The sequence below is a fragment of the Cydia strobilella genome, chromosome 18 (genome assembly GCF_947568885.1).
Source record: "Cydia strobilella chromosome 18, ilCydStro3.1, whole genome shotgun sequence".
NCBI lineage: Eukaryota > Metazoa > Arthropoda > Insecta > Lepidoptera > Tortricidae > Cydia > Cydia strobilella.
Window position 1 is genome coordinate 7925727 of NC_086058.1, and position 24406 is coordinate 7950132.

General features: G+C 40.4%; 2 protein-coding genes across 2 annotated transcripts in view; one reads left to right on the forward strand and one right to left on the reverse strand.

The window, feature by feature from the left end:
* Positions 1 to 1695: 1695 nt before the first annotated feature.
* LOC134749289 (putative ribosome-binding factor A, mitochondrial) lies at positions 1696 to 11860 on the reverse strand. The gene is made up of 6 exons (XM_063684187.1): positions 11676 to 11860; positions 11297 to 11501; positions 10777 to 10945; positions 8174 to 8313; positions 3866 to 4123; positions 1696 to 1915 (listed from the first exon to the last, which is right to left on the reverse strand). Exons 1-6 carry the CDS (start codon positions 11768 to 11770, stop codon positions 1739 to 1741), a joined length of 1044 nt encoding a protein of 347 aa, XP_063540257.1. The 5' UTR covers positions 11771 to 11860; the 3' UTR covers positions 1696 to 1738.
* Positions 11861 to 12341: 481 nt separating this feature from the next.
* Positions 12342 to 24406, forward strand: part of LOC134749531 (retinoblastoma-like protein 1) — a 32215-nt gene continuing 20150 nt past the window's right edge. The window contains exons 1-10 of the mRNA XM_063684498.1: positions 12342 to 12616; positions 13405 to 13538; positions 13920 to 14123; positions 14628 to 14818; positions 16395 to 16555; positions 16917 to 17052; positions 17861 to 17943; positions 18126 to 18289; positions 19572 to 19782; positions 20484 to 20693. Coding sequence (XP_063540568.1) covers positions 12479 to 12616; positions 13405 to 13538; positions 13920 to 14123; positions 14628 to 14818; positions 16395 to 16555; positions 16917 to 17052; positions 17861 to 17943; positions 18126 to 18289; positions 19572 to 19782; positions 20484 to 20693 — 1632 coding nt within the window. The 5' untranslated portion in view covers positions 12342 to 12478. The remainder of the gene's footprint in view (positions 12617 to 13404; positions 13539 to 13919; positions 14124 to 14627; positions 14819 to 16394; positions 16556 to 16916; positions 17053 to 17860; positions 17944 to 18125; positions 18290 to 19571; positions 19783 to 20483; positions 20694 to 24406) is intronic.

Genomic DNA, 24406 nt, shown 5'->3' on the forward strand with positions numbered 1-24406 from the left:
CCGCGAACCACGTTCGACGTGTTCCCTCACTGTCGCACTTGTAAATTCGTACGTAAGTGTGACAGGGAGGCAACACGTCGAACCTGGTTCGCGGTAGGCCCTCTGATTCTCCCCTCCCCGTACCAGGGTACGACAACAGGGTGAATCTCTGGAACAGGGATGTCACAAATGTCGCATTCTTAACATTCGCGAATACGAATATCCAGGATGCTAATGTGCGAATGCGAATGTTAGGGAATATATGTAGGTAAGTACATATTTTTTTATATATTAGAATCAGAATCAGAATCAGAATCATCGCATTTATTCGTGATAAACTATAAATACAAAAGTATAAAAACAACAAAGAAAATATTAGGGGACATCTTACACAGATCAACCTAACCCCAAATTAAGCAAAGCTTGTACTATGGGTACTAGGCGACGATATACATAGGAAACACCCATGACCCAGGAACAAATATTTCTGTTGATCACACAAATAAATGCCCTTACCGGGATTCGAACCCAGGTCCATCGGCTTCACAGGCAGGGTCACTACCCACTTGGCCAGACCGATCGTCAATTGTTATTTTAATTCCAAATCAGAAAAAAAATACAGTTACTGGAAAACATAAAACCTACGTTACCTAAGAACGGGATGTTATATTTTACAATTAGTAATTTTTAGTAAGTCCAGCTGCACTAAAAAGTGGTTCGCTTGGAACACTGGGTGGTGAAACGCGAAAGTTCGGTTAATTTATCGTGTTTCCATCAATCATACTACAACTCGTACTAACAGTCATACATACGTACCGCGAATCACGAGCTTGGTGTTGTTTTAGCCTTAGTACCGTAACAGGTTACATTCAAACTGGGCTCAGGTCTCAATCTACAGATCTAAGAAAACTCCAGATTTCTCTTTGTCGGCACCTTAAATAATACTGTGACAGGACCTCAAAAGTTCTTCAGCAATTTGGAAATACAAGTAAACTATTAGCAAGTTCACAACAAAGAAAATATATGTAGTTATAGGATAGAGGGGTAATGTCATTTTGTAGTCACAGTAAATTTACTGCCATCTATCGACACACGTTCGTTGGATCTCTTACATTTGATAGTTCTTGATGAAGACACGTACTTACTTAAAATATGTTCGTGGCATCATGAAAAAGATTGATTAAAAAAGTAATTTCAAATATTTTTATAAGTGTTGTTTCTATTTTCGCGCGGTGCCAGAAAACCACGTATATTTTATCTTATCGACGCAATAAGGCTCACTTTAATATGTACATGTGCTGATATTAGCTAAACTGTCGTCGTATGGTCGTCTTGAGTCCTGTATTCCTCATTCTCACTTTTGTTCGTCTAACAGTCGAACAATTCGAAACTATAATTAAATACAACAAGGGACTAACATCATCGCGGGTCCTGTTTTGACCGCCCCAACTCTTCATAGAGCCTGTCGTCGTCATATTATTTAATGTTCATCACTGGCCCAGTACTCTTCTTCGTTAATATTTCGTTTTCGGTCTTTTAATACTACAGGTTAATTCACAAGAGCTGGCACGAATGGAACGAATGAGTGAATGAAAATATCTATGTGTGTACAATAAAACGGCAGCTCTGATGACTGTATACCGATACATGTGTCACTTAATGTGTCATTCGTGACAGCTTTTCGTGAAACGACCTATACGTTGTAATAAAAATTCATTAATGTTGTACTAACTATAATTAAATAATTAAGGGACTAACATCATCGCGGGTCCTGTTCTGACCGCCGCAGCTCCTCATAGAAGCTATCATCATCATATTCCTCATACTGTTCGTCGTCAGTCCAGTACTCCTCTTCGTGAATATTTCGCTCTCGGTCGTCTAACACTACGTTGTCGTGTGCGTTGCGCAGCTCTTTGTGGAGCTTGTTTTGTTGAATCTGCAAATAACAAGAAAAATTATATCTATTTTGAAAGGTTTGAGCACTTTAAGCTAGTAGAACAAACTAACTCACTAGTCCATAGAGTACCTATCGTTAAGTCTTAACCTAAAATATTTATAGTTAACATATCTACTACAACAAAAGGCCCTCAATGTCCTCATCTATTTTTGTTGGTCAGTTTGTGTTGTTTCGGCATTTTCAACAAATTGTATCTGTGAAAATCGTCTGACAAACCAGAAGAGCTACTAGCTGTATGTATATTAGTAATTACTGAGATTAAGAGAGAAGCGGATTGTAACAAAGGTCAATTACAATAATATAATTGTATAACTTAATAAGAATCTTCCATCTTTCTCTCAATTCACGAAATGATATTTATCCGATAATGCATTGATTAGGGGATTGTGTGAATTGGGCACCCTCTTTTATGCCCCTATAATCATCAAAGACGGATTAATGCAACAATAAAAGTATTATTATACCGTGTAACAAATCGCTGTTTGTCAAAGAATAGGGGTATTGTATGTCATATATTAAATCATAAAAAACCGGCCAAGCACGACAGTACCTATACAAGCAAGTAATGGTTCTGTGGCGTCTCTATAAAAGATCCTTCTAAAAATATATAGGACATGATTCCAGTGCAGTTCCCTTTTTTATGCATGTCGAAGGTTAATAAATAATTATCAATTAATCATTAAAGTCTTTAAAATGCAAAAATAAGTCATTAGTACCTTGGAAAAGGGTAAATTATAGGCGAGATTAAAGGCCGGTTGCAGCAAACCGTCTGTCACCGATAAAGCGTTCGCTAGATTTTATTGTATTGTAAGTTTGGTTGGTGCAACTGGCCTTAAATATGTTATAATCTGTAGCCACATCAAGAAAACTGTACCGGAAGGCCTGAAATTCCATCTAATAAACATCCTCTCAATTCCAAGGGAAATCCCAGTATACGGGACTTTACACTTGGATTGGATAAATGCACACTCATAAGTCATAATCTAGAATTAGTTTCTAAATTCGATTTAGATCAATGTCGGAGTGCCCAGCATAGAACTCAATAGGGTGGACATAGACGTAGACATTTATTCATAATATTTTAAATATTATATGTCAATCATTATTCAGTTCGTATATAACATTAAAATGTGGTATTTTCCACATGTTGAATTTTATAACTAAATCTAGTTAAATAGAAAGAAAATGAGCAATTTATCACGATAAATTGGAAACTTAAAAAATATATGGGTTTAATACTATAAATAAATACAACATATCAGTTAACGAAAAATTTTAAACTTAATTTTTTTTAACTTTCAAAGGAAAAAAAATAGTACCATCCGATTCCTTACATTAAAAAAAATATTGTATCGCAACAATATACATAAACGCAATATTTCACCGACAAAATCGCAATTTCCTTATTATCCACGGCTTCTAACTCTTCTAAGCGATAGCGTTAGCGACGTTACATGCTAACGTCACGATGTAATGTCATTTTGTATGAAGCGTTCGTGAGTAAAGTGCGGGTGCCAGACTTTGACCATCATTTGTGACTTTTGTATTGCTTTAAGATAATGGGTCCCCAAACAGACATTTGATCCTCAAAACAAACCTAATCGACTGATACTATGCATAAAAAATTGTAGAATACCCTATTTCCACCGGCACGGGCCTGTTTATTAAAACCTCAAAAAGGGTGAGGGGTCTTACGCGTAGTATTTCATCTACTATAGTCAGGGTTTAATACCAAAGCAGCTTATATTACCTGTCTCTTCAACAGGGACGAGGCCAGTTCCTCTAATTCCCGCTCACTTCGTCCCCTGGCTTGTCCGCCGGCGTCTGATACGATATCACATTGTTGTCCACAACCCCATACCTCCACGCTTCAGCTCTCTACCTATTTGCACGTACCAATTTTCTCGAATCGAAAGGCATGTTTCTTACCTGTCTCTTCAACAGGAACGAGGCCAGTTCCTGCTTTTGATTCCCGCTCTCTTCGTCCACTGGCTTGTCCGCCGGCGTCCGATACGATATCACATTGTTGTCCACGTCCACGTTTCTCCACGCGTCTGCACTCTTCTTCCTAGCGGCTAAGAGCCGGCTCATGATCTTGGCGTGGTCTAAACCGTAGACATTGTTGGTCATCTCTGGTATTATTTCTTCCTCTATTGGTAGCTGGTCTTCTACTTGTTTTATTTTCGCCTACGAATAATATTGCAGCAATCAATTTATTGAATATACCTACGATATTAGTTACTATGGAAAGGACATGTATTATCAGGTACGTATGGTACGAGACCAATATTTGACTTTACTATAAAATAAAAATAACTTAATAAATCGTCAGATTGAATTGTTAATTTAAGTACAATGATATGAGATGAGAAGGTAAGGTACCGGTAGCACAAAAGAGTTTGTATGAATGGAGATTAAAATAGAACTGATAAGAAACAATCACCACGATTTATTACTCCCCAATAGACAATGCTCGCCTAATTACCTCCCAGAAATATTTTTGAGGAATTTCCAAAGGCAGCCATATTATCTATGAATGCGGTATGAATTCCTTAATACGCATGAATCGAAGTATTTATGATTCACAATAGCGAACTATTGTAATGAAATAGCTAAATGAGTAAAATGAGGATTCATCCGCTCTAGGGACATAAGATAAAAACTGACTCAGACAGAGAGTCATTAAGGGTTTATGGTGTAATGACGTCATAATTTTGTCTCAACTATTTGGATTGGAAATTGGAATGGACCTAATAAGGAAAATATCATTGTTTCTTTACTGTATTACGTATAAATATGGTTTTGTGACTGGGCTACAAGTCAACATTAACATACCTAAATCCATTCAGAAAAAGAAAAATGAATGAATGAATGATTCATAAAAATGAAACAAAAACATATTATATTACTAAAATTTTCATGAGTTCAAGAGCTTGAACAACTTACAATTGGAATCAAAGATTCAAAATCGTGCATATCTTTATGTCATGTTAAACGGTTGTCAAGATTATAAAAAGCATATACCATAGAAATCCATTCTATATTAGCTGATAGTTATACGGTTTCTCAATTTATGTGTCGAGAATGATCTCTCTACATCCACTGATGTTAAGAGGGAAGTACCTATATATAGCTCGTACTAGTCCATACAAAAAAAGAAAACGTTTTTCCACTTCTAAACATTTTCCATTCAACATGATTTTTTAGTATGTTATTGACACAATGAAAAACTAGGTTTATAGGATTTCCTTTTTACAAAATCTGCAATACAAAACAAAATAATTTTTTTAACCGAAACCAATAAACCTAGAATATATTATGCTGAAGCGATCGACATCAAAATCAAAGTGATTTGTTAAGATTTAGTTAATGGAAAACGTTTTCTCCCAAAATGGAAATTGTATGAAGAAAGTGGGTATTGTCAGTAGCTACTTTTCCCTCTTAACGTAGCATAATGTTTTATTAACATTATTATTTTAAGTTATTTATTCATCTGCGTGAGACGTACATTACATTCCGAATAATATAGGTATAGAATTGCTCTCTTCGCTATATGCAAGTTCTTGATATGGTTAATTCAATCCACCTGACCAATTGTTGAAATTAGCGGAGTATTCATTTTTAACTATAAAACTCCCGTGAGACTCAAACATATTAAATTATTTTAAAACGGTTCACTCACGTATTATTAAGTCGAATAGCTCAACATGTTTCGATCCAATTTACGAGGATCGTCTTCACGGAGCAACGACACGTCTTCACCGGTCGAGGGCCCGCTGTGATCCGCCGCGCGCCGGGTCGACTTAATAATACGTGAGTGACCCGTTTTAAAATAATTTAGTATTGAAAAAATGAAAAATGAAAAAATGTTTATTGGTTCCTTACAAGTAGTTTACAGCATGGGATGGGATATTCTTTTAAGCATTAGATATGCTTGTGACAGAAAACCCCGCTCTTCCGAAATCGCTAGTGTATAAACCATTATGTTTGTGTCTTTAAATCTAGTATTTAACACTTAAATCTAAAACTAAATACTTCTTTTATACTAAAAAGTAGTACTAGCATGATGGTTACAATTTTTTTTTTTTTTTTACTATTTAATACTTATTAATTACTTCAGTAACAATTCCTAATTATGTATTTAGAGCCTGAATGGCTGTGGAATGTGTGTGTGTGTGTGTGTGTGTGTGTGTGTGTGTGTGTGTGTGTGTGTGTGTGTGTGTGTGTGTGTGTGTGTGTGTGTAGGTATGTGTGTGTGAAGGTATGTGTGTGTGAAGGTATGTGCAGTGCAGTGCAGTATATGTAGTGTAAGCAAAAGTCTAAATGCAATTTGTTAATTAAATAGGTTGTCATAATATTTATTTAGTTGTGGACAACTATGTAATATAGGTAAGTAACACCTCAGTATTTTCATAGGTTTGTGTTTTTAGCCAGTCTATGGTTGCAGATTTGCAGTCAAATAGTTGTAGCGGATATATATCGATGATTTTATTGATTTTGTTGTATAAATAGGCTGATTGGGCAGTGAACTGTCTCTGAGCAAATTTGGATTTAGTTGGAGGTCTGGGGGCCACACTGCTTCGTCTGCTACGTCCCGCAATGGCTTGGTTATAATTCAGAGTCTTATGCACTTTTACAATAGCGCTAACTATATACAGTTGGCGCATTGAAAGAAGACCGCATTCCTTGTATAATACAGTAGTAGGATGCCAGTACGGCTTAGAAAGCATGACTTTAATGAGACATCTTTGTGCTCTTTCGACTTCTATAAATTTAGTTTTAATGCTGCCCCCCAGACTGGGATACAATAGCTCATTATGGATTGGGCCAATGCAGTGTAAATTTGCTTTAAAAGAGTAGTTGAGGCTATGTGCTTTAAGGTTTTAAAAATCCAGATGAGCTTCCGTATTCTACCATTTAGATACTCTAAGTGAGCGTTCCAAGAGCCTTTGGTCCAGGATTATACCAAGCTATTTAACAGTGGGTACCTTTTCAATTGTGGTGCAATTACAATTTGTAGTTGTAGCTAGGTCACACTTGCACTTGTGTATAATCAATTTGAGGTGAGATGGGGGCTGTGTGTTCTCATACTTCGAAAAACACATGTAATTGGTCTTGGTAGTATTTAGAGTAAGGAGGTTAAGTTGTAGCCATTGGTTAACCTTGATTAGTCCCTGTTGTGCCTTCTGGTATACAGCCTCCCATGAGCGATCTTTAAAGACAATTGCAGTATCGTCCGCATATGAGAACACACTGCCTCCCTCGATGGGGAGATTAGTTAGGTCGTTGATATAGGTTAGGAATAGTGTGGGCCCCAGAACGCTTCCTTGGGGGACCCCATATGATATGGATCTTACACTGCTTATTTCGTTACCTATCCTAACGGATTGAGTGCGACCAGTGAGGTAGCTTGTCATTAACTCAAGAGGCTTTCCCCGGATGCCCATGTGCTCAAGTTTATGGATTAGAGTGGGGAGAGAGACCGTATCGAACGCTTTCCGCAGGTCCAAGAATATGGCAAGGCACTTGTTCCCTTTATCCACCTGTCGAGTAATTTCTGTTGTGAGAGCTAAGACCGCATCTTCTGTAGATTTACCGCGCCAAACTGCGAATCAGAGAGTATATTAAATTTGGTGAGATACCCGACAAGTCTGACATTAATTAACTTTTCCACAAGTTTTGAGATAGCAGGTAGGACGGAGATAGGGCGGTAATTATTAACGTCAGCTCTCTCCCCACTCTTATAAACCGGGGTGACGATGGCTTTCTTGAGCTGTTCCGGGAAAACTCCCTGGGCGAAGCAGAGATTGGTAAGTTTGCTTATGACAGGCACAGCGACGGTTCTAGCTAGTTTTAAAAAATTTGTAGGTATTCCATCACAACCTGGGGCACTATTCATTTTATTTATACTTGGAAGTTACATCGAAGACAAACAAAAAATTGTGTTACTTACGTCCCACAAATTAATGAAACTATGATTTGTGAGAGTTGTCTTAATTGACAGACTAAAAACGTCAATGAGATAAGAGTTAGTTGCAGGGACATTTCGGTCAACCAAAAAACTCAGATTTGTAATAAAATGTTATAATAGAAAATCTACAAAAAAATTTTTTCCATTCAATCATTCGTTCAGTTATAAAAAGTATATGTTGGCAGCTTCACTGCACTTCTTGTGCTAAATGCCACGAGAATCCTAACCCTAAGTCATAAGCATAAGTGATTCGAATTATATCTTACCTTCATTTCTGGAGATAATTTAGTATTGAGTATGAACTCTGTTCTGAGCAGATGGCCTAAATCTGTAGGTTCGTAATCTTCCCCATAGTCGGCGCTGGCGAGCCGCCGGTCCAGGTCCACTAACTGCGCCTCTTGTCGGTCTGAATCGACAACAGTAACTTTAAATTAACTAGTAAATTCTTTATTTAAATATATATTTATAAACTTTATTATGCCAACCAACGTTTATGAACAATAGGGATGATGACACACGTTGAATTTTATAACAAAATCTAGTAAAATATATAAGCAAATGAGCAATTTATCACAATAGTGTGTATATTAAAATAATATATGGAAATAATACAAAAATACAGGACCTGAATGTTTCAAAATATAAAGTTTTTTTTTAACTTCCAAAAAGGAAGAAAGTAAGGGTACCATTCGATTCCCTACATTTTATCCAAAAAAAGATTGTAGAGTAACTATATACATAAACGCAATATTTCACCGACAAAAAGGCAATTTTCTTTTTCGTCCATATTTCAAGATGGGTTCTCAGTGACCTTGACGTCACGTTCACTTATTGACAGTTATCGTTTTGTTAGGAGCGTTTCGCGAGAATCGCGAGTGAACTACGACTGTCGGACTTTATCATTTCTGACTTTTGTAATGCTTTAATGCAGTGGGAACCATATAGATATCAGAACCTAAAAACAAATTGATACCATTAATGAAAATTTGTCATTTAGCCTATTGAAAATGAGTTCTATGATAATTGATTAAAATAAAAATTTGAATGCAGTGCCAAAAACATTATACACTCTATATAATGTATATTTGAGAATACTGCTTTCTGCAGTTACAAATTTACCATGGCAACAAAACATATCAAAGGGTTATACTATATAGTGGTCCTAGGTGTTACCAATGAGGTAAGAAAAATAATTCCCATTGGCTACTATCAAAAACTTTTAAATATTTAATACTAAAAAAACTTCTAGACAATGGGAATACCGGAATATAATTATTTCAATGTGTTAAAATGAAGTATTATTAAAAAATTAAAACTCATTATTTATAAAAAAATTGTATAGGTAATAGTAGGTATATGCTATAGTTATTGGCCACTATATACTAATTGGCCACTCCTTACAATACAAATAAGAAAGAAACAAGCCAATAGAAGTCTTATTGTTAAGAGTAGCAAAGATAGATACAACTCCGTAATAGATTGATACAGTCTAAGGAAAAAACGTGCCAAGAAAATCAAGAAAATTTGATTTTCGATCAGATGGCGCCACTACCTTTGTCCTACTCTAGTATAGATGGCGTTGACCCATATTAGTGAAAGAACATGGGTCAAAATAATATCAAAATAATTAATGCAAAAAAAAAACATTTATCCATATATAAATACATTTTTTCATATTTTATTTTTAGTTATAATCATGTGTCCATAGATGGCAGTGAATTTGCTGTGGCTACAAAATTTACTATGACAGTACCACTCTATCCCATTATATCCTCTTTGAGAGTAGCCAATTACTGTGTAGTGGCCAATAACTATAGCAGGCTAGATAAAAATTTTGCTTTCATAAACCATTTTTAGTGTTCCATACCCAAAGGGTAAAAACGGGATCCTATTACTAAGACTCCTCTGTCCGTCTGTCCATATGTCTATCTGTCACCAAGCTGTATCTCATAAACCATGATAGCTAGACAGTTGAAATTTTCACAAATGATGTATTTCTGTTGCCGCTGTTACAACGAATACTAAAAAGTACAGAACCCTCGGTGGGCCAGTCCAACTCACACTTGTCTGGTTTTTTTTTCTTGATTTGTTGTTGTTAGGGGCAACAACTTGGTGGTAACAGCTGGTCAAGGCATATCTTACTAGCATAGTAAAAGAAATTTAAACCTTAATATATACATCCATTACCGTGCTTAAGCTGCATATAATTTTTGAGATGTTTTAGTTCTTATAATTGATAGATTAATTGCATTGGTATGATATGCAAATTTAAAAAGCCTAAGAAATAGGAAGGGATTTTTTATGTGTGTATGTGTACCCAAGACCCAACATGCATGTAACTCCTCTGGAGTTGCAGGCGTACATAGGCTACCATCGCCATAGTAAAAAAATATGATTTTTAGGGTTCCGTACCCAAAGGGTAAAAACGGGACCCTATTACTAAGACTTTGCTGTCCGTCTGTCTGTCTGTCACCAGGCTGTATCTCATGAATCGTGATAGCTAGACAGTTGAAATTTTCACAGATGATGTATTTCTGTTGCCGCTATAACAACAAATACTGAAAACTGAATAATATAAGTATTTAAATGGGGCTCCCATACAACAAACGTGATTTTTTTGCTGTTTTTTTCCGTAATGTCACGAAAACCCTTCATGGGCGAGTCCGACTCGCACTTGGCTGGTTTTTATTATAACACTAGCTCTGGGGTCTTCAAACTTTTTGATCTGAGTTATCCTCTGGTGCCTTTTTGCATGCTAATTGTTTAGAGATTGACCCTTTCTGTGGGCATAGTTTGAACACCCCTGATTTAGCTGATGTGTGCCAATGATGCCACACACAATTTAAATCTACCTGTATGTTCATCATACCTTTAATAAAATGTATGTAGGGTACCACACCCATGACCCGCAGACTGGACAGCTCGGCTCTTAAAGGTCCAGCTACCTTGTTCAGGACCTCTTCTGTCTCCTCATCGGTGGAGTCCCCTTTGCATACCCAAAACACATTTACTGTCTGGAAGTCTGGGGTTACCTTCACCTGTTTAAAAATTATGATTATGAAGGCATTATGACAAAAATAACACACTGATATAAAAAAGTAAAGTTTTTGATAAAATTTTTTGATGCTAACTTAATTATTATTGGATTTTCATCAAATTGGTGCAAATGGCGGAGTTGTGGAAGAAAAGACATGACCCCAAATGAATGGGATAAGGGCAAGCTAATGATGATCATCAATTTGATGCAAGGTTGGTTAATATGTCAATAATATGTAAAGCCATCAGGTATTTGCATATCTGATATATATAAATATTCTAAGTCTACCTGAGGATAAATAAGTACATTTATTTTATTTCACAACATTATGTGAATTTCAGCGCGCCCTTACTTTAGATATTTCAATACCGCGGCCAACCACATTCATGGCCAGGGTTCCTGTAGACATTAGATCAGTAATGTTCTTCATGAACATCTTATTAAGCATGGCCATTCGCCGCTCACCGCGTTTACCGGGCTCATGCTTCACCTTAGTTAAACTCTTTACACTTGGCAAACTATTACTTTTATCATCAAATGTTGCTGGGAAGAACTGCCTGTAACAAAACATAACCTTTAATTATTTATATATATATATATATATATATATAAATGATTATGGCCATAATAGCAAATCAACATGTTTTTTGGTTTTGGCTATATTTGTGTATTTATTTCCCTAAATTAACCACGAATGTTGTTTAGTAAACAAGACAAGATAGTAACATTACTTTTTTGCTTTTGGATTGATCATTTTACAAAGCTTCATGCCTTGTTTTTTCACATTAAAAGCGACACACGAAACGTGATAAAATCGTCTTAACATTTTTAACTTAAACTAGAACTTAATCATTGAGAAAAGTTGGATTATTAAATCAAAATATTAAATTTAAGATTTCGGATAAAAGTCAAAACATAACCAACATGTATTTGACATTGTCAAATGATTGTTGCCAGTATTTAAAAATAATAAATAATTTGAATCCCATTCTACAAGATTATTTAATTATAGTTGGTTAAACCAAATAGGCAGTAAATAAAGACAAAAAAAACTATACTCATCCTTTTCTTTCGGGTGCTAGTACGAGTGTAAGACAAAGTAATAGTATGATTCTCTCTGTCTATGTTTGAAATGAGACAGTCCTTTGACAAACTATAGCACTAAGCCCACTCCGACTACGCGGCGCAAAGCCGCGATTCGTGCAAGAGTGGTGTGGAGGGATCTCTAGGTCTATGGGGGTCGATTTCACAGATCTGCGAACTCGACTCCACACACGCGTTCGCGGCCTCGCGCCGCGTTACTCGCACGAGTGTGGAGGGAGCTATACAGGTGACCAAAAACTATGACATCTCATAGACAACCACCTACAACAAAAAAAGGCGCGGGTGTTGGGTAGAGGTGCATATCTTCCCGCCAAGAAGCTGTCAAAATTGTCAAAATCGGGATAACTTTGCAGGCCCGATCCACTGTTGTTTATTTTTATTAAATCAATCATTGATATACACATTTATTAATCAAAAGTACTCAGTAAATATGTCTAATTCAGAAGAAAATGAGGAAAATTGGATATCGACTATGGATAATCTGTGCTCTAAGTTAAACGTAGATCCAGTTGCTGCAAAAAAAGCCAAGGATTCATTTTTGGAAATAAAACGTAATTACACTCTAGATGTGAGTATTTCAACAGTTAAATGTTAATGGGAATCGTAATTTTTGATATAAGGAGGATAGTGTTAGTGATGCATTCTACATAAATTCATACAATTCAGGTGTCCCTCTTTATTACGTCAACACTTGCAATTCTCTTTGTATTTAAAGAACATCGGTCCATTCTACGAATATATGTCTTGGTTTGAGTGAAAGAGCCCCTTAAAGTTCATGAAACTCAAAAAGCATACTGGTTGAATTAAATTTGTAGGTTGTAAGGGAGTAAAGGTCCTTTGTAATGTTTAGGTTTATGAATTTAACATTGATTTCAGGAGAAAATATTTAGAATTCAGCTCATTCACAATCTTGATGAAGCTGTTACAGATTCAATAATCTCTATTTCAAACTATTCTTAATATTGATGTTCCAAACACAACCTATAAATAAATGTAGATATACTATCTATAAATAGAATTATAGCACTACAGAACTATTCAATATATGTTAATTACCTTTCTGATTAGTCCTAACTACATAAGTATGTAGTTCTATCTCAGTTTATAAGGTTTGGAAGAAGAAAAAAAATGTAGATAATATTAGAAAGATATTGAAACTAATTAGAAGAAGAAAGAAAGAAAGAAAATACATTTATTTTATTTAGATATATTTATCTATTACATTACTATCTACTAATTACATATATTTATCTAAATCAAACAATATATCCAAGGGTTTTACAGTATAGAAATAGGAAGTTGGTACCCTTTATAATAAAAATTAACTCGTGTTCAGTAAAGATATGTTTATTATAGGGAGAAGCACTTCACTGGATGGCATGTGCAATGTATGTGGCCTGCCGCACCACCATCACCCCCACACTATCAGGAAATGCTGTGGAAGGAAACTGTGTGTCATTGACCAGGCTTTTACGAATTTGCAACATAAGGTATGCTTTTGACATTCTGTTTGTAATTATTTGTCAACCATGAACTAACATGCTTTTTTGTGATCTAAATTTATTTTATTATGTTTTTAAAATAGAACATATACAACACATCAGTCATACTATTTATTACTAAATTCTTGGTGCAACTAACTTGGTGTGCTTGGCGTACATAGGCTATGGAGACTGCTTAAAATCAGGCGGGCCGTATGCTTGTTTGCCACCGACGTAGTATAAAAAAAAAACTATGTTATTAGTTTTATTTTATTATGTAATTATGTTATGGAAATGTTTTTTTTTAGATGTTAAGGGTTTTCATCGTAGGTATTGTGAGTTTTAGGTAACTGTAATAATTCTAGTAATAATTATATCTGTTGTCCACAGCCTTATACAGTTTTTTAACAAAATAAAGAAATGGATGGAAATGGCAGCCATGTCCACAGACTTCAAAGACAGGATATCGCACCTGGAGCACAAATTTGCTGTATCTACTGTGCTGTTCAGGAAATTTCAACCAATCTTCCAGGAAATCTTTTCAGGATTAACAAATGAACCTATGAAAAGCAGCACTAAAAGCAAGAAGCCAAAGTAAGACAAATTTTATTGATCTTGAAACTGTTCTTAGCTTTAGAATCAAATGTAAAAAAGTACTGAGTGTTTGCCCACTTTTATTTAAAAATTTGTACCATCTTGAAGCAATTTGGCTATATTCATTTCTAACCATAAATTATAAATCGGGTACTAATCAGTATACATTACCATGTAGCTCTCAATTAATCACAATTTGATAGTGCACATAGCCTAGTTAGCAATAATGATGCCATGATGCCAAATAGATGTGACTAAGAAAGAGTATGTAATATTTATTCAGTTATTGTGGGCCAACTAGGTATAGGATGCAATGGAAAAATCCATCGATAAGAGAATAAGGGTGGAATCACATCTATCACCATTGAGCCGCATTTTAATATATGAGAAAATGCTTGTTTAGTATGAAGATGCGTACACATGCTTTCAGCTTTCCGATGCATACGCGCGTAAATGATATTTTGTACAAATAATGAATTGTAAAATGTTATTGTAATATTTTAGGCTACAACCATGCACCACAAATGCCCTGTTTGAGTTCACATGGTGCCTGTACATCTGTGTTAAAGGAGAGTTCCACACCTCTGCAGATGATCTGGTAGACATGTACCACATACTGCTGTCATGTCTAGACTTTGTATTCGCCAATGCCTTCATGAGCAGAAGGATTGACTTGATCAATCCGGGATTTAAAGGTAACTGGTTGCATGTTACACTGAGGACTTCTTTCTGTATTTTATAGGGTGGAAAATACAAATTTTATATAAAATGTTTGTAAAAACCTCAATAGAATTTTTCCTTAGGTATTTTCTTGAACTGTAAACTCTAAATATTGATTAGGTTAGGTTACCTATCTGGGAGAAGGCAGTTCGTTAAAGTGGGTTCTTTTAACAGTGACTATGAGCACATTGGGTTCGGGGTTCCTCAGGGTAGCATTCTCGGCCCGACACTTTTTACAATCTATATTAACGATATTCTTAATCTTAAAATCCCAAATTCTGAGATTATATGTTACGCTGATGACACCGTCATACTGTTCAACAATACTAATTGGGAGAATTTAGTTGCTGTCACTGAAAGAGGTATGTAAATGGCATCGCACTGGTTTCATGCCAACCTTCTGACCATTAACAGTGACAAAACTAAATTTTTATGTTTTCATAAAACTGCCTTTACAAAACCATCTTTCGAGCCCACCATAAAGATTCACTCATGTACTGAGTTTCTGGATAATCTCTGTAACTGTAACTGTGATAGTATCCAGCGCGCTGACATTATAAAATACCTTGGCCTGTTTGTAGATGAAAACTTAAATTTTAAACATCACATTCACAAACTCTCTGGTAGAATTAGAAAATCTATTTATATATTTAAGAAACTTCGTCATTCTGCAGATGAATCTTTGCTAAAACTGGTCTACGTCGCACTGTGCCAGTCAATAATCTGTTACTGCATTGCAGTGTGGGGCAGTGCAGCAAAGATTACCATGTTAGAAATTGAAAGAGCGCAGCGTTCAGTCTTGAAAGTAATGTTCAAAAAACCTTTTCGTTTTCCAACTGCTGATCTCTTTGCTCAGGCTAAAGTTCTATCTGTTCGTCAACTGTTTATACACAAAATTTGCTTACAAACACATAAATCGTCTAAAGTATCAAAGGAGTATAATATATTATCACAAAAACGCGTCTTCAATTTACCCGTTCCAAGAGTAAATTCAGCTTTTGGCAAACGTTTTGGGGAACGCATCAGGGCGTCTACATACAATGCTATAAATAAACTATGTAACCTCAGGGATTGCACACAAATGGAAGCGAAAAAACTGCTTTTCAAACTGCTGCACTCACAAAATTATGCCGAGACAGAAGCCATATTTAACAAAATTTAGTTTCAATATTGTGTTTAGAATAAGCCTTAGTTTGTAGTTTTAATTGTAACAAAGTCTGATATTTAAATTATAATTGGTTCCCCGCGATACAGGCACTGCCTAGTGCGGAGACCCCTGGAATGTCTGTAACCTTTAGCTGAAAATAAATGATTTTTATTCTTTATTCTTATTCTAGGTAGATTTTTTAGTGCTTGACATTATCCCATCAATCGGCACCTACATATCTTTATTAATAGCAACAGAGGTGACAAACAGTGACTCAGTGATGATGAGACTGTACCTATTGGTCAGAGGGCAGAGGGTGCAAAACATTGATCTGTTCACTTTAACTGTCAGTTACAATACAAATGTTTGTTTTTAAAATTGCACAAATAATGTTATATTTTTAGGTTTACCAAATGATTGGCTGAAAGATGATTTTGAATTGCCAAAGAAGGCACCATGCATCATATCAACATTGTGTGAAATCAAGGAGGGACTGGCAGTGGAGGCCGCCACCATGAAGGAGTACAGTTGGAGGCCTGTCATCAAAACTTTTTTTGAGAAGGGGGTAAGAATATTTTGTTTAATCACCAGAGCTCGGGTAGGGTGAGCTATTTGCCTTATAATGAAGGCATGTCAAATTATAAGGTAAATAAGCTCACCCTGTCGGACCTCTGTTCATCACGTACTTAAATTTCCTCATCTATAGTTGCTGAAAAATGAATTAAATTGTTACTAATATACTCTAGGTTTAATAATGATATGAGAGGTCCAGCTCTTTCTCAGTTAACTACAAAGTTGGCTGGAACAGAATGGCTTATGGGATTAACTTGAAGACCATAGATAAGATAGTTACAATCTCGTTTTGAACTCAACAACATGTAAACTAGTGTAATAACAGAAACTAATTGTATTTTGTATATTTGCAGATTTTGCAGGGCAATGGTGATCAGTTGACTGGTCTATTAGATGTAGGACTATTTGACATCAATTTGAAATCATTAAATAATAATTACGAACATTACGTTCTCAGCGTAGGTGAATTTGACGAAAGAATATTTTTAGGTAAGAAATAATTTGTTCAAATTCATTTACTTACTTATTAACTGCTTACTGCTAGCCTTTCTCTGCAGACGTTTTGGCTTATTGCCCTTGGCATAGGCCTCTCCCATATTCCTCCATGTGTCCCAGTCCAAAGCCGGTCTTCACCACAAGGCTCCAGCCACCTGCCTGAACTCGGCTTCCCATCAAATTTTTTGCCCACCATCATTCCTTTTCCCGCCTTTTGGGTACCATGCTGTAATGTCTTTTGACCGAACGGTGAAAAAAAATAATCTATTTCGTCTCGGAGCATGTGGCCGGTCCACTTCCACTTTAGTGTTTTCATAGTGTAAAAAATATAAACTATATATAAATCAACGTAAACAATTATTTTTGTTCCCTTTCTAATGTCTTTCAGTTTTATTCTGTCTTTCTGTCTCTAAGTTTTACATTCAACATGCTTCTTTCCCTCTTTTTTCCATACAATTTTGGCAGACTTGGAGAGCTTTCCTTTCTTTGATTTTCTTTTTGTTGTTACTGGTTGGAAAGAATTCCGCCTTTAAATAGCTAGCTAAAGTTTAAAGTTTGTAAAATTATCCTCATTGTTGTAACCTTTATATATTCATTTAAAAAATATAAAACTGTTATTGTTATGACAGGTTTTATAAATGTCAGTTTGGTTTATGATTTCATGTCAACATGTCTGAATATTTTGATATTAATTCAATTTTGGCTTGTCTAACGGAATACAATGATGGTAAAATAGTATAAACAAAACTGTTAAATTTAGAGTTAATTGTATATTTTGTTTAAATTAAACATATCATTACAGGAGAACACGCCAATGAACAAATTGGTATGAAAAATAAAGTATCCGGTGATGAGATATCTGAAGTTATTGCTACATTTGGACCGGTAAGATTTTCTCACAGAACTAAAGCATACATTTTAGGTCTGTGGATTTTCTTGTCATGTTATATATGGTTTAGAATTTAATTTAGTTGCACATATTATGATGAATCGTTTACTCCTATGGATGGAGGCTTGTACCTTCCAATAGTTCTTATAGGTTGACATTGATGGTTCCGTTATTGCAGAGCGGGAAGGCGTGTCCCGATACACCGCTAACAGGGCGCGGGTACCTGGGCCGACGGACGCCGCTGACGCCGGTGTCCGAGGCCACCAACAGCATCGCGCGCCTCGCCAACTACCTGCGCCACACCAAGTCGGCGCCGAGCCACCACATGACCCGGCTGTTCGCGTGAGTAACTCGCGGACCCGACGCGGGTACTGGGTTGCCGGACGCCGCTGACGCCGGTGTCCGAGGCCACCAACAGCATCGCGCGCCTCGCCAACTACCTGCGCCACACCAAGTCGGCGCCGAGCCACCACATGACCCGGCTGTTCGCGTGAGTAACTCGCGGACCCGAGGCGGGTACTGGGTTGCCGGACGCCGCTGACGCCGGTGTCCGAGGCCACCAACAGCATCGCGCGCCTCGCCAACTACCTGCGCCTCACCAAGTCGGCGCCGAGCCACCACATGACCCGGCTGTTCGCGTGAGTAACTCGCGGACCCGACGCGGGTACTGGGTTGCCGGACGCCGCTGACGCCGGTGTCCGAGGCCACCAACAGCATCGCGCGCCTCGCCAACTACCTGCGCCACACCAAGTCGGCGCCGAGCCACCACATGACCCGGCTGTTCGCGTGAGTAACTCGCGGACCCGACGCGGGTACTGGGTTGCCGGACGCCGCTGACGCCGGTGTCCGAGGCCACCAACAGCATCGCGCGCCTCGCCAACTACCTGCGCCTCACCAAGTCGGCGCCGAGCCACCACATGACCCGGCTGTTCGCGTGAGTAACTCGCGGACCCGACGCGGGTACTGGGTTGCCGGACGCCGCTGACGCCGGTGTCCGAGGCCACCAACAGCATCGCGCGCCTCGCCAACTACCTGCGCCACACCAAGTCGGCGCCGAGCCACCACATGACCCGGCTGTTCGCGTGAGTAACTCGCGGACCCGACGCGGGTACTGGGTTGCCGGACGCCGCTGACGCCGGTGTCCGAGGCCACCAACAGCATCGCGCGCCTCGCCAACTACCTGCGCCACACCAAGTCGGCGCCGAGCCACCACATGACCCGGCTGTTCGCGTGAGTAACTCGCGGACCCGACGCGGGTACTGGGTTGCCGGACGCCGCTGACGCCGGTGTCCGAGGCCACCAACAGCATCGCGCGCCTCGCCAACTACCTGCGCCTCACCAAGTCGGCGCCGAGCCACCACATGACCCGGCTGTTAGCGCGAGTAACTCCCGGACCCGACGCGGGTACCGGGTCGCCGGACGCCACTGACGCCGGTGTCCGAGGCCGCTTTTCTTTTATCGCCCAAAATGATTATGTTAGTTATACAAGGGCATCCAGCGTTAAATTACGATTTGAAATTTGATAAAAAAATAACTAAAAGATGTAAACCAAAACTATTTATTCTTATGAAAGGATTTCATTTTAATAACATAAATTTTAATATTAATAAATCCTATCCCTCAGTGAACGTGGTGTTTCCGAAGAAGTGATCAACACGAGCATCATCCAGCCCTGCAACCGCTGGATGGAGCAGTTCTCCAACGCACTTCGAGAGACAAACTGCAGTGCGGAAACCATCACGTTCCGCTGCAACATGGTCACGTGTCTCTACTACAAGGTCTTCGAGCACATCATCAGGGAAGAGCATAGGAAGAAACCGCACATTTCGCTTCAGGTGGGTGTAGTTAATTAGTCATCAAAGATTATCGGAATACCTTGAGAACGACTCACACCTGCAACCGTTGGATGACTTCTTTTTGACGCGCTATGAGAGACCAACTGCAGCGCGGAGACCATCACGTTACGATGCAACATGGTCACGTGTCTCTACTACAAGGTCTTTAAGCACATCATCCGCGAGGGGCATAGGAAGAAACCGTACATTTCGCTACAGGTATTTGAGATCTAAACTATATAGGCAATAAACATCACTTTCGAAAACACACCGACGCACAAGCCCTGGAGCTGGAGCTAACTACCTAATCACTAATGTAAGGGTACACAATATAGAAAAATTCTGCTGAATTAACGGCACTAATTATGTCAGTCCCTATTAGAATTTTCCACCACCACTCATGACCAGTGTTGTCAATGTTGTCATGTAGTCACTGCGAACTGTGATCTATCCAATTCTGACCTAATCAATACATAATAGCAATAAACCATAAGTATTTTGCTTAGATATAAACTGCTGTCAACGGGCAAGTCTCGGTAGCTCAGTTTTTTAAGCGGCGAGCCGATATTCATAGTCGCGAGTTCAAGTCTCGCCCGTCAGAAAGTCAGTTTGTCCACTTTTCCTTTATTTCTAAGTATTGTAGTATCGTTCGCAGACGTGTTTGCTTAATACAAAATGAATACCATTGTATTTTTTGACAGCTGCTAGTGACGCAGCAGACATACCAACTATCCCTGTTCGCGTGCTGCGCGGAGGTGGTGCTGCACGCGTACGGCGCGCACTCGCTGCGCTTCCCGCGCGTGCTGCGCGTGTTCCAGCTCAGCGCCTTCCACTTCTACAAGATCATCGAGCTCGTCGTGCAGGCCGCCAAGGACAACCTGAGTCGCGACCTCGTCAAGCATCTTAACGCGGTTAGTAACTTCTAATCCTGATTGTGCAAGTGATTGCGCGTGTTCCAGCTCAGCGCCTTCCACTTCTACAAGATCATCGAGCTCGTCGTGCAGGCCGCCAAGGACAACCTGAGTCGCGACCTCGTCAAGCATCTTAACGCGGTTAGTAACTTCTAATCCTGATTGTGCAAGTGATTGCGCGTGTTCCAGCTCAGCGCCTTCCACTTCTACAAGATCATCGAGCTCGTCGTGCAGGCCGCCAAGGACAACCTGAGTCGCGACCTCGTCAAGCATCTTAACGCGGTTAGTAACTTCTAATCCTGATTGTGCAAGTGATTGCGCGTGTTCCAGCTCAGCGCCTTCCAGTTCTACAAGATCATCGAGCTCGTCGTGCAGGCCGCCAAGGACAACCTGAGTCGCGACCTCGTCAAGCATCTTAACGCGGTTAGTAACTTCTAATCCTGATTGTGCAAGTGATTGCGCGTGTTCCAGCTTAGCGCCTTCCACTTCTACAAGATCATCGAGCTCGTCGTGCAGGCCGCCAAGGACAACCTGAGTCGCGACCTCGTCAAGCATCTTAACGCGGTTAGTAACTTCTAATCCTGATTGTGCAAGTGATTGCGCGTGTTCCAGCTCAGCGCCTTCCACTTCTACAAGATCATCGAGCTCGTCGTGCAGGCCGCCAAGGACAACCTGAGTCGCGACCTCGTCAAGCATCTTAACGCGGTTAGTAACTTCTAATCCTGATTGTGCAAGTGATTGCGCGTGTTCCAGCTCAGCGCCTTCCACTTCTACAAGATCATCGAGCTCGTCGTGCAGGCCGCCAAGGACAACCTGAGTCGCGACCTCGTCAAGCATCTTAACGCGGTTAGTAACTTCTAATCCTGATTGTGCAAGTGATTGCGCGTGTTCCAGCTCAGCGCCTTCCACTTCTACAAGATCATCGAGCTCGTCGTGCAGGCCGCCAAGGACAACCTGAGTCGCGACCTCGTCAAGCATCTTAACGCGGTTAGTAACTTCTAATCCTGATCGTGCAAGTGATTGCGCGTGTTCCAGCTCAGCGCCTTCCACTTCTACAAGATCATCGAGCTCGTCGTGCAGGCCGCCAAGGACAACCTGAGTCGCGACCTCGTCAAGCATCTTAACGCGGTTAGTAACTTCTAATCCTGATTGTGCAAGTGATTGCGCGTGTTCCAGCTCAGCGCCTTCCACTTCTACAAGATCATCGAGCTCGTCGTGCAGGCCGCCAAGGACAACCTGAGTCGCGACCTCGTCAAGCATCTTAACGCGGTTAGTAACTTCTAATCCTGATTGTGCAAGTGATTGCGCGTGTTCCAGCTCAGCGCCTTCCAGTTCTACAAGATCATCGAGCTCGTCGTGCAGGCCGCCAAGGACAACCTGAGTCGCGACCTCGTCAAGCATCTTAACGCGGTTAGTAACTTCTAATCCTGATTGTGCAAGTGATTGCGCGTGTTCCAGCTTAGCGCCTTCCACTTCTACAAGATCATCGAGCTCGTCGTGCAGGCCGCCAAGGACAACCTGAGTCGCGACCTCGTCAAGCATCTTAACGCGGTTAGTAACTTCTAATCCTGATTGTGCAAGTGATTGCGCGTGTTCCAGCTCAGCGCCTTCCAGTTCTACAAGATCATCGAGCTCGTCGTGCAGGCCGCCAAGGACAACCTGAGTCGCGACCTCGTCAAGCATCTTAACGCGGTTAGTAACTTCTAATCCTGATTGTGCAAGTGATTGCGCGTGTTCCAGCTTAGCGCCTTCCACTTCTACAAGATCATCGAGCTCGTCGTGCAGGGGCCGCCAAGGACAACCTGAGTCGCGACCTCGTCAAGCATCTTAACGCGGTTAGTAACTTCTAATCCTGATTGTGCAAGTGATTGCGCGTGTTCCAGCTCAGCGCCTTCCACTTCTACAAGATCATCGAGCTCGTCGTGCAGGCCGCCAAGGACAACCTGAGTCGCGACCTCGTCAAGCATCTTAACGCGGTTAGTAACTTCTAATCCTGATTGTGCAAGTGATTGCGCGTGTTCCAGCTCAGCGCCTTCCACTTCTACAAGATCATCGAGCTCGTCGTGCAGGCCGCCAAGGACAACCTGAGTCGCGACCTCGTCAAGCATCTTAACGCGGTTAGTAACTTCTAATCCTGATTGTGCAAGTGATTGCGCGTGTTCCAGCTTAGCGCCTTCCACTTCTACAAGATCATCGAGCTCGTCGTGCAGGCCGCCAAGGACAACCTGAGTCGCGACCTCGTCAAGCATCTTAACGCGGTTAGTAACTTCTAATCCTGATTGTGCAAGTGATTGCGCGTGTTCCAGCTCAGCGCCTTCCACTTCTACAAGATCATCGAGCTCGTCGTGCAGGCCGCCAAGGACAACCTGAGTCGCGACCTCGTCAAGCATCTTAACGCGGTTAGTAACTTCTAATCCTGATTGTGCAAGTGATTGCGCGTGTTCCAGCTCAGCGCCTTCCACTTCTACAAGATCATCGAGCTCGTCGTGCAGGCCGCCAAGGACAACCTGAGTCGCGACCTCGTCAAGCATCTTAACGCGGTTAGTAACTTCTAATCCTGATTGTGCAAGTGATTGCGCGTGTTCCAGCTCAGCGCCTTCCACTTCTACAAGATCATCGAGCTCGTCGTGCAGGCCGCCAAGGACAACCTGAGTCGCGACCTCGTCAAGCATCTTAACGCGGTTAGTAACTTATAATCCTGATTGTGCAAGTGATTGCGCGTGTTCCAGCTCAGCGCCTTCCACTTCTACAAGATCATCGAGCTCGTCGTGCAGGCCGCCAAGGACAACCTGAGTCGCGACCTCGTCAAGCATCTTAACGCGGTTAGTAACTTCTAATCCTGATTGTGCAAGTGATTGCGCGTGTTCCAGCTCAGCGCCTTCCACTTCTACAAGATCATCGAGCTCGTCGTGCAGGCCGCCAAGGACAACCTGAGTCGCGACCTCGTCAAGCATCTTAACGCGGTTAGTAACTTCTAATCCTGATTGTGCAAGTGATTGCGCGTGTTCCAGCTCAGCGCCTTCCACTTCTACAAGATCATCGAGCTCGTCGTGCAGGCCGCCAAGGACAACCTGAGTCGCGACCTCGTCAAGCATCTTAACGCGGTTAGTAACTTCTAATCCTGATTGTGCAAGTGATTGCGCGTGTTCCAGCTCAGCGCCTTCCACTTCTACAAGATCATCGAGCTCGTCGTGCAGGCCGCCAAGGACAACCTGAGTCGCGACCTCGTCAAGCATCTTAACGCGGTTAGTAACTTCTAATCCTGATTGTGCAAGTGATTGCGCGTGTTCCAGCTTAGCGCCTTCCACTTCTACAAGATCATCGAGCTCGTCGTGCAGGCCGCCAAGGACAACCTGAGTCGCGACCTCGTCAAGCATCTTAACGCGGTTAGTAACTTCTAATCCTGATTGTGCAAGTGATTGCGCGTGTTCCAGCTCAGCGCCTTCCACTTCTACAAGATCATCGAGCTCGTCGTGCAGGCCGCCAAGGACAACCTGAGTCGCGACCTCGTCAAGCATCTTAACGCGGTTAGTAACTTCTAATCCTGATTGTGCAAGTGATTGCGCGTGTTCCAGCTCAGCGCCTTCCACTTCTACAAGATCATCGAGCTCGTCGTGCAGGCCGCCAAGGACAACCTGAGTCGCGACCTCGTCAAGCATCTTAACGCGGTTAGTAACTTCTAATCCTGATTGTGCAAGTGATTGCGCGTGTTC